This window comes from Terrapene carolina, unplaced genomic scaffold (genome assembly GCF_002925995.2).
Source record: "Terrapene carolina triunguis isolate 2854851 unplaced genomic scaffold, T_m_triunguis-2.0 Scaffold310, whole genome shotgun sequence".
Classification (NCBI taxonomy): Eukaryota; Metazoa; Chordata; order Testudines; family Emydidae; genus Terrapene; species Terrapene triunguis.
Window position 1 is genome coordinate 154,896 of NW_020664661.1, and position 10,747 is coordinate 165,642.

Consider the following 10,747-nt stretch of genomic DNA (forward strand, 5'->3'; position numbering starts at 1 on the left):
CCACGAAAGCTTATGCCCAAATAAGTCTGTTAGTCTTTAAGGTGCCACCAGACTCCTCGTTGTTTTAGTAATAAAGAGGTCACCATACAGTGCTCCCAAGACTGAGACAACAGAAGGAATATTACTGTCATAGGAAGTGTCTCTGTATTACACATGACAATAGTAGCATTGTGTCTAGTTTACAGGGCACTGACTGCCCAATTTTCACAAATGCTTACACAACATTTCTGCAGCACTTGTCACTGCATAAGCAAACTGGGCAAGCGTGTGCATGATTGATCAGGTAGATGCATAGCTGGCCCTAAGTACATGCAATCACTACATTTACTGTACATCTCCAAGCAACTTAGGCCTGCAATTACATGTGCACAATTCTATATATCATTATGAGACTGTTATATTGCTTTGAGAGTGAAGGGTTTCACTGAATGTGTGGATTACAGAGGTAAGTGCAATATATGTTGGAGATTTTCAGTTGCAAGGAGTTGAATTACATTCTCACCTCTTGGTCTTTCTGTTAGGATCATCACTTATAGAGATATATGTGTAAAACGGAGGAATAGACGCAGAGTGGAGGATTACTCACTCACTTGTGGTAGCCAGATGTGAGTTGGTACTGACAATGTGTTGGAAGAAAACTGAACTCTCTAATATGTCAATATGGCCTGATAAAGTGTGTAGTGTCTTAGTTATGGAAAAATTGATGCAGATGAGAAAAACACAGGGAGGGAATTGTTTGGGGGCCAGGTGGTGGAGCCATTTCTATAATGTGTGAAAAGGATGGATTCCCTAATAGCTAATCTGGTTGATTTAGTTTGTCCTTCTTGGTATATTAAGTAATTATTATTATTACTGATAAGATATAAAAGTTGAGATTTTTTTTTTTTGAGGTTTTTAAGGCCCGGCTTGACAAAGCCCTGGCTGGGATGATTTAGTTGGGAATTGGTCCTGCTTTGAGCAGGGGGTTGGACTAGATGACCTCCTGAGGTCCCTTCCAACCCTGATATTCTATGATTCTATGATAAGTCAGGCATTGGAAGTTTAATTGTGAGAAGCCATTAAAGAAGAGATTTCTGTAATACAATGCACTTCCACTGGCTTGTTTTTCCCTAATGCCAGCATCACAGAGAGGCTTTGTTACTGACTGACTCTGGAAAGGATCTCCCAGTCCGACATGTCATGACGTGTCCGGAGGAAGGCAGGTGCAGCTTCACTCGCCATGTAAGAGTTAGAAGGCAATCAGTACCTGTAAGCAGCTGCAGGCTGGATCCCATCAGCACTGGGGAAGATGCGGTGCAGATAGTCATTCAGCAGCTTGCTGTTCACTATCCCTGTAGTGAACAGCAAAAGAAAGATAAGCAATGGGAAGGCAGGAAGAACACCCCAGAAATATCAACTGCACCTCCTTTGCTATGGTACATTCACAGCCCAGCTTGTCGCACATTAACTTGCCATACAGACAAGCCCTTACACTCTACTTCACCCAAAGGAAAATCATCTGCACAACACTGGCACAGCTTCTTACTTCAAGGCCTCTGATGCTGCACCCAGAAACACTGGACTTATAAATGGGAAGATGAGTTCCTGGTGGACATTTAAGCTGCCCAGAAAGGGGTTCAGATGAAAACTATAATCCCCTGCAGCCTCAAAGTACTGCACAAGCAGTTCCCCAAGTCAGAAGGGGTGAAGACAAGGAGTCTGAGGCATCACGCTTTTGCCTCAGGTAGAGGAGCTGCGTGCAGAGGAAAACCACTGTGGCAAGGGAGTCTTGGACACAGACAAGAGGGAGAAGCTCTTAGAGCAGTGAAAAGGGCCCCCACCCCAGGAGAAACAAAACCCCTCTGGGCTCTTAGGAAGGGTTTGGGTCTTGTCTGCCCTGGAATTTTGCCCAACTGCAGCCCCCAGTGCAGCTGCACTGGGGCAACAAGTAAGTTCACTGCCATTGGCACCAGGACAGCTTGTCCCTGCCCAAAAGTGGGGTAAGATGCCCCAGTGCAAATTGCAGCTACTCTTGTCACACTGGGGAGGTGGCAGTGGTACGGCAGCACTAAAGGGTGGAAGTGGGGAAAATCCTCAGGGTCAACTAGAAACTGCTAACTGGCTTTTGCGAAGAACTCAGCCTAGGAAACAGGTATGCCAGCCTACCCCCACATCTACACACTATGCAAGGGCACGTACCTGTGACCTTGGGCTTCTCAGATTCAATGCTCAGCCTATAGTTCCTCCGGGAAAAGGCAGTCCCAGCACCTCTCGACGTCATTCTTCACGGCTGTGTGAACCACCACGGAGGCCGAAGCTGAAACAGGAAGGCACACCAGTCTGTCATTAGGAGCAAGGAGACTTGTTGGTGAGAAAGGTCCCTTAGCTCTTGCCCATCATTATGAATCAGAGGCAAGTACAGACTGTCACTTAGGTTTCCCTGGCTTTAGAAGTGCCCAACATGGCACTGAACGTGTACATGATGATGTCAGTCAATTAACAGGGTCCCTGCCCGAAGAGCTTGCCATCCAACCAGGGAAGTTAACTGGAGTAGGCTGCCAGCCCCACCCTCAGTCTCACCTGAGGCCTGGGGGAGTGGGAGACAAGGCAATCATAACACATTGTAATTCAGCCATAGCCAACACCTGACCCAGGTCATGCGACTCAGCGCCTGCATGCACCAGATAGTGCCCTCGACCCCCATGGGCTCTACAGCCACCAAAGAGCTTAGGCTGCCCCACACCTAGAACCACTGCACAGAAACTGGGCAGCAGCAGTACATCAGTGCCCAGCATAGACACGCCTCATTAGAGAAGGGGCTCAGGGACAGCCATGTGGAACAAATACCAACCTAGCAGTTCCCACACTCATCCTGACAATACCCCACATGCCCGCAGAGATAGGAATAGACTGACACCTCATTCTTCTGTTTGACAGGTTGTACAAGAGGGATGACGGAAGGCAGAGAGAGGCCTGAACCAGACAAAAGCAGAACCACATTGCTTACAAAGCAGAGGAGCCATAGAGCACCAAGGGGTTTTTACAGGGACAGCAACTAATTTGGCTGGAAGTGAATGAGCTACTGGTGAAGCAGTTTTCAAGGTGAAAACCTAGCATAACCTGAATATTTCTGATTGAGTTCTAGTAATAGTGGGAACAGAGTACTACCTCAGAGCTACCCCCAGGTACCCAAGTTCTCACCCTGAGCAGATCACCGGCAGAAAGCACGGTTCTCTAGACATCACCCATGTTGTTTAAAGGCTGCTGCCAAGGACAGCAGATGTGTCAGTTGCCAGCTGTGTTCTGGCTCACAAGTGCTGTGCATCTACTGTTTGTGAGCAAGCACTCTATTGAAAATCACTACAATCCTCCCACAAGTCCTTTGGAGAACAGCTGTCTGATCAACTTCAGTGTGTTCCCTGCTCTGAAGAAAAGGAGCAGACAGGAAGCAGGCAGTGCAAAGCAAGTGCCTGCACCCAGTGGAAACAGCACCAAGCAAAGTGCGGGTGGAGACTAGGGCAGCTCAGAGGAAAAATTGAGACCCAAGCCAACAATTTAAGTACCGCAGGAAGCCCATTGGTGGGAGGTAAGTTGGGACTGCTAGGCCAACAGGCAGCAAAGGAAGAAACAAGGGACTGTAGAGAGAAAACAGAATTTCTTCCAATTCCACCAGAGCAATGGAGCAATCCCTACTGCACAGTTGCCCTGGACTGTAGTGATGGTGGGGCATTCTCTCACCTCTCCAGTGGAGTGTAATGAAAAACAAAATTATGGGAACAACTCAGTTAGGATGTACTAAACCCCCAGAATAGTTTTCATCTGCGAGCCGGACAAGAACCCAACAATGAAAGCAACACACCACACAGAATTCACAATGATCTTGACAATCTGGAGAAAGTCTGAATTAAACAGATTGAAATTCAATTAGGACAAACGCAAAATATTCCACTTCAGAAGGAATAATCAACTGTGCAAATACAAAATGGTAAATGACTGCCTAGGTAAAAGTACTGCAGAGAAGGATGGGGTGGTTATAGTACATCACAGACTAAATAGGAGTCAACAGTGTAATACTGTTGCAAAAAAAAAAAAATAATCATTTTGGGATGTTGTGAGGATGTGAGAATTTTCTGTAATTTTTATGAATCTTTGTGTGCCTCAGTTTCTCCTATACATAGTAGTGATACCCAGTGGGTGGGAAAGGACTGTTTGCTCTCAAGGCAGGCTAAGTGACTCAGGTACAGTATGAATGTTGCCTACCTGTCAGACTAAATGAGTCATTGGGAAAAGCCTGGCCAAGAAAACAATAGCAAACCAGTCACCAGGACATCAACGTCTAGTAACCAACAACCCAGAGGGAGATAGATTTCCCCACCTCTCAGTAGGAAAACTGAGTAACATCCCCCAGCTTGAGAACAAAGGACGGGAGATGTGAGGTGGCGGGGAATAGGACCTGGCTGCTGGAAGAAGTTGGGACTCTCACCTGGGAACTGACCAAGGAGGTCAGACAGAGAGACAGCTTATCTGGGCTCTGACTAATCAGAATGGACTTGGGCTATGTTTTAACTTTCAGTTCTCTGGGCTACTCTAAGGACTTCCTAAGCTGAGTTCCAGTTGACTAATAAACCTGACTGTTTTGACAATGGTGTTGAAGTGTCACTGCAAATGTTTGGAGAGGCACATTAATCCCTAAAGAATGTACAAGTCTCTACCGGGGTCCATCTCATGTGAACTAGCTTTAACAGAGCTCACGGGGTGCGGCAGGAGTGCTGGAGCACCAGAAGTTCAGTCTAAAGAGTCTAATCCTGTGCAGGATGGGTGAGGCCCTAGGGGGTCCGGCACACTGAAGAGGTTCCTCCTAGAGCAGAGGTGGGCAAATGTTTTGACCTAAGGGCCACATCTGGGAATAGAAATTGTATGGCAGGCCATGAATGCTCAGAAAATTGGGGTTGGAGTGCGGGAGGGGGTGAGGGCTCTAGTTGGGGCCAGAAATGAGGACTTCAGAATGTGGGAGGGGGCTCTGAGCTGGAAAGTGGGGTGCAGGGGGGCGGGGAGAGTTCCAGCTCGGGGTGTGGGCTCTGGGGTGGGGCTGGGGATGAGGAGTTTGGGGTGTAGGAGGGTGCTCTGGGCTGGGATTGAGGGATTCGGAGGGCGGGAGGGGGATCAGAGCTGGGGCAGGAGGTTGGGGTGCAGGCTCCAGCTGGGGTTGTGGGCTCTGGGGTGGGGCTGAGGATGAGGAGTTTGGGTTGCAGGAGGGTGCTCCGGGCTGGGATCAAGGGTTCAGAGAGTAGGAAGGGGATCGGGGACAGGGCAGGGGGTTGGGGCATTGGGAGAGGCTCAGGGGTGCAGGCTCCAGGCGGCGCTTACCTCAAGCAGCTCCCGGAAGCAGCAGCATATCCCTTCTCCGACTCCTACACCAAGGCGCAGCCAGACGGCTCTGCACACCGCCCCGCAAGCACCATCCCTGCAGCTCCCATTGGCGCACTGGAGCGGGGCCATGCTGCAGCTTCCAGGAGCCACGTGGAGCGTCCCCCAACCCTGTGTCCCAGCTGAAGCACCAGAGTGGGGCCATGCAGCTGCTTCCGGGAGCCACGTGGAGCGGCCCCTGACCCTGCTCCCCAGTTGGAGCGCCGGAGGGGGGCCATGCTCTGGCTTCGGGGAGCCACGTGGCATGGCCCCCGACCCTGTTCCCTGGCTGAAGCACTGGAGGGGGGCCATGCCACAGCTTCCCAGAGCCACGTGGAGTGGCCCCCAACTCCTCGGCTGGAGTGCCAAGTGGGGCAAGCCCCAGACCCCACTCCCCAGTGGGAGCTCGAGGGCCAGCTTAAAATGGCTGGCGGACCGTAGTTTGCCCACCCCTGTCCTACAGTGTGTCCCAAAACTAGGGCATAGCACCAATCCTGTGGATCAGTGACAGCTGTATTAGTAGGAGTGTTGTAAACAAAACACAAGAAATAATTCTTCCACTCCACTCAGAGCTGATAAGGCCTCAACTGTAGTATTGTGTCCAGTTCTGGGCACGACACTTCAAGGAAGATGTGGACAAATTGGAGAAAGCCCAGAGGAAAGCACCAATAATGATCAACGGTCTAGAAAACATGACCTATGAAGAGAGATTGAAAAAAACTGGGTTTGTTTAGTCTGGAGAAGAGAAGACTGAGCGAGAACATAACAGTCTTCAAGTACATAAAAGGTTATCATTAAAAGGAGAGTGATAATTTGTTCTCCTTAGCCACTGAGGATAGGGAAAGAAGCAATGGGCTTAAATTGCAACAAGGGAGGTTTAGGTTGGACATTAGGAAAAACTTCCTGTCAGGGTAGTTCAACACTGGAACAAATTGCCTAGGGAGGTTGTGGAATATCTGTCAGTGGGTTTTTTTAAGAAGAGGTTAGACATCTGTCAGGGATGGTCCAGAAGATAATACTGAGCCCTGCCTCAGTGCAGGGGACTGGACTAGACATATCAAGATCCCTTCCAGTTCCACAGTTCTATGTTTTACCCTTAAAGCTAATTGCTATGCTGCATGTGCAGTTTTAAAAGTTGTTTGGGAATGGTCAACAAGCATGACACTTTACTTTAGCTTCAGAAAACATAGCTGTGAAAACGAGGTGAGGGCAGGTTAATACAACACCTTGAGGTGTATTAGGAGATAGGGAACTCAGTTTACCCTTCTCAAAACTGTACTTATTTTAACCTGCCAGAACACTTTAAAACAGCTAAAAAAACCCAGCAGAACAGGCACCAATGTATAGCACTTTGGATTTTCTAAAGAATTTTGACAGAGTCCCCAACAAGTGTTAAGGAAAAATGATAGCAACAGTGTGAAAGGTGAAGCGCTGCCACTGCAATTAATTTAACAACTGCTTAATGCAAAAGGAAGCAAGGCACAGGGATAGAGGGCCAATTCTCAGTATGGAAAGACTAGAAGCTGGGTACTTATGGATTAGTGCTAGAGCTGGTGAGGTCCAAGATATTTGATAACTATCTGGGAAAGGAGATGGAGTGGTTTGTAGCAATCTACCAAAGGCACATGTTGACTTTGGTTAGCATATACTAGAAAAAACAGTGAGGAGTGCCACAAAGGCCAAACAGAAGTAGCAGCACAAGAGAAGAAGTTGTTCAGTGAAGGCACGTAAAAGGTCATAATGCACATAGGAAACAAACAAGTTCTGTAAAATCTGTAAATTCTCAGGAAAGAAATCGGTGACTAGTGGAGACATCTGTTCAGTACACAACAGCATTCACAAGACAGTAAATTTTAGGCTGTTTTACGAGATAAAGTATAATGATGCCCACACAAGTGTGTCCTTACCACAGCCTCTCTCACTACTATACCCCCCTCTTCTAGTGACCTCCAGCGTGTGAGGAATGATCCACTTGTCTTACCTCTATTTTGTCCCTCACTTCATGAGGCCAGTTTCATCAACTAGATGATCAGAGCAGGCAGTTCTGAGATCAGCCCACTTTACCGCCCCTATTGCCACTATAATAGCCATAAACAAAACCTTGTGCTTAAAAGGGACTAAGACTCGGTACACAGGATATCCCCTCTACTGCAAACCCTAAAAAGCAAGTTATGGAACAGCTCTTATCTGGACCAAACTACCCATGTAGCACCACTTCCAGAGAAAGCAACAGGCTCCACACCACGCTGAACCTCCTACTGACTCCAAATAAGAAAACATGTTACACAGCACACTCACCTCCCTCACAGGTTACAACAAAGCCTGGACTACACACTCAGCAACAGCAGCAAACATTCAGGGTTGCCATACTATGCATTCTGTATTTATGGGGAATGGGAAGGCTGCAATTAAGGTTTTGCTCAATACTATTAGGGCTTCTTATGGGCCACAGGAGAACAGCATTCCTTTTTTCCAGTGCCCTCTTAAAACATGTTTATCTTTTCATACAGTAAGAAAATAGTCTTAAAACCAGGTGTTATAGTGAAAAGCCATTCTAATCTACGCTCCAGTGGCTTGTATCACATACTGGCTCTCAAGCTCCAAAACTGCCAGAGGCTTTAGGGAAATGGAGGCCACTTCTCTTGACAACAGCCTGTAGCTTCAGTCCTCTTGGAAACAAAGGCCCCCACACCAGTTAAATTGCAACCATTTTTACTAAGAGTATAAGTAATTTCTGTCCATTGTAAGTTATATGAACTGACAGCCATTTCAAGGAAAGGAAAATTGTAATATAACGAGCAAGACAGAAAGACAAACTTTGCTTACCTTACAACTCAATCTTTTAAGCGTATGTCTACATTATAAGCACTACACTGGCACAGCTGCTATGCCGCTGTAGCTCTGTAGTGTAGACACTTATTACAGTGACTAAAGGGGTTTTTCTGTCCTTGTAGTACAGTTTCTCTCAACCTGGGGATTGCAGGACAGTTTTAGAGGGGTCACAAGCAAGGCCGGAGTAAGACTTGCAGGGGACCAGGGCAGAAACTAAAGAGTGGGACCCCACAGAAGGCACGTGCAATGGTCTCTGGGAGCAGAGCCAGCACTGGACGCGGAAGCATTGACACTGACACTGGGCTAGGTGGCCCACACCCGGGGCCCACGCCAAAGCCTGAGCCCCACCTGGGGCTGAAGCATGTAACTTAGCTTTATGGGGCCCCATGTGGCATGGGGCCCTGCTTGCCAGCCCTAAGTATTAATCATAATTTACTTAATGATGTTTAAGGGCAAGGGTCACAATTTGGGGGGGGGGGGCAGGGTGACCAGCACAAAAAGGTTGAGACACACTGCTGTAGCAGATCCACCCGTGGAGAGGTGTTCACCCATTGACCTGGCTGCGACCACAGTGGTTAGGTCAACCTAAGTGCCAGCGCGAAATTTTTCACAGCCCTGAGCCATGTAGCTAGTTTGACGTAAATTTTAGGTGTAGACCAGGCCTCAGCATACATTTGAGGAATGCTGGCAACAAGCTTCAACTATACAGAAAGCCAGCCCTTTGTTAGCAAGAAAGAGAGGAACAACAGGTCAAATGCTGGAGAAAGTTCTTAAAAAGCCCACTTTTAATTAATTTTCACAAATAAACTCAGATTTAGTTAATCTGTCAGAAAATTCATGTTTTACCTAAAGATCATTGCTACACACTGGGGGAATATACAACACACTTTTCATGCAGAACAAAGTGAATGAATGCCTGAAGTGAAAGGGGGAACCCCAGAGGTGCTACCACATGCATACTAGAGCCATCTTTTTAGGCTTGCAGCACAGCAACGCTGACTGCAGAAGATGCACTTGGGCTCCAACGCCCACGGGCTGCTTGCACTAGTTGCTGATACATCTGTCCTAGGCCCCAGGCAAGCAGCCCTACACCCAGCACAGCAGGCACTTAGTCCCCATCACCCTGAATAATCTACCACAGTTCTCCTGCTCCCAGCAGGCACAGGCTCCCTGCTGAACTACCCTAGGCTTCAGCTGGGTGCAAAGTTAACTCACCTGTCTCACTGTTTTTATTGTAAGGGAGCCCATGGGCTTTTAGTCTAGGAACACCCACTTCCCATCAGGGCCCCGGCCCCGCCCCCCCCCGACCACGACCCACCCACTCCCACCCAGGGCCGCCCTCCCCCCAGCTCCCACCCCCGACACGCCCACTCCCGCCCAAGGACACCCCACACACACACACACCAGCCCCTAATCCATCCACTCCCGCCCAGGACCCCTTCCCCTCAGTTCCAGCCCCCGACCGTCCGCTCCCGCCCAGGGACAGCCTCCCAGCCCCCGACACACCCAGGGGCTACAGCGCCCACAGCCCAGGGCGCTCGGGCCAGGCCCGCGGACACTCACCCGCCCGCGCCCCTCAGTCACAACAACCACCCGGCTACGGACGGAGCCCCGGCAGGGACACTGCGGCCGGGGCGGGGCCGCGCCACAGGCCCCGCCTCTCCGCGCGGACAGCCTGATTGGCGGAACCGGCAGCTCCCCGTGGGCGGAGCGCTGGGCTGGACTGGCGGCGCAGCGCCCCCTGCTGGGGGAGAGCGCCGGCTCAGCCTTAGCGCCTGGTGTCTCGCGCGTGCCCGGGAGCTGCGGGATCTCGGCTTCTCCGTGCCGTGCTGAACCTGGAGGGGCCCCGGTCGGGGCTGCACGGAGCGGCCCTGCAGCAGGCCCGGAGCCGGGTCCGGGTCCGTTGGGGGGCGCGCTGTCAGATCTGGGGGCCAGGGATGTGGAGATTGCGGGCTCCTTCATCTGCATATTATGTTAGCTTATCTATATAAAATACAGCCAGCCTTCCCAGGCTCCACCAATATTTAGGAACATGGGCCTAGCTCCACCAATGTTCGGGCTTATATTTAATCAGAGCCATCCCGTCCAGAGGACAGACTGGGCACGTGGGGTCCAGGGCAGCCTGGGGGGCTAGCAGGGGGCCTGGCGACAGCAGCAGCGAGCGACCTGGCCCCGCCCCTGCCCCCAAGCCCTTGCTCCCCTTCTTTCCTGCTTCTGCCTCTTCCCCCAAGTAACGCTGGGAGCCAGCAGGGTGGGCTGGGGCCAGGTCGCTTGCTGCTGCCAGCGCCAGGCCCCCCTGCTAACCCTTCCAGGCCACCCTGGACCCCACACACCCCTGAAACACAGGGGCCCCCAAAGCAATTGTCAACATGGTTTCTGTAAAGGGGAATCATGTCTTACTAATCTATTAGAGTTCTTTGAAGGGGTCAACAAACATGTGGACAAGGGGGATCCAGTGGACATAGTGTACTTAGATTTCCAGAAAGCCTTTGACAAGGTCCCTCACCAAAGGCTCTTAAGTAAAGTAAGT

General features: G+C 50.0%; 1 protein-coding gene across 1 annotated transcript in view; it reads right to left on the minus strand.

The window, feature by feature from the left end:
- RNF123 (ring finger protein 123) overlaps positions 1-9,820 on the minus strand; it is a 126,254-nt gene extending 116,434 nt beyond the window's left edge. The window contains exons 1-3 of the mRNA XM_024211346.3: positions 9,781-9,820; positions 2,179-2,296; positions 1,247-1,331 (exon numbers count right to left, since the gene is read on the minus strand). Coding sequence (XP_024067114.1) covers positions 1,247-1,331; positions 2,179-2,260 — 167 coding nt within the window. The 5' untranslated portion in view covers positions 2,261-2,296; positions 9,781-9,820. The remainder of the gene's footprint in view (positions 1-1,246; positions 1,332-2,178; positions 2,297-9,780) is intronic.
- Between the last annotated feature and the right edge of the window lie 927 nt (positions 9,821-10,747).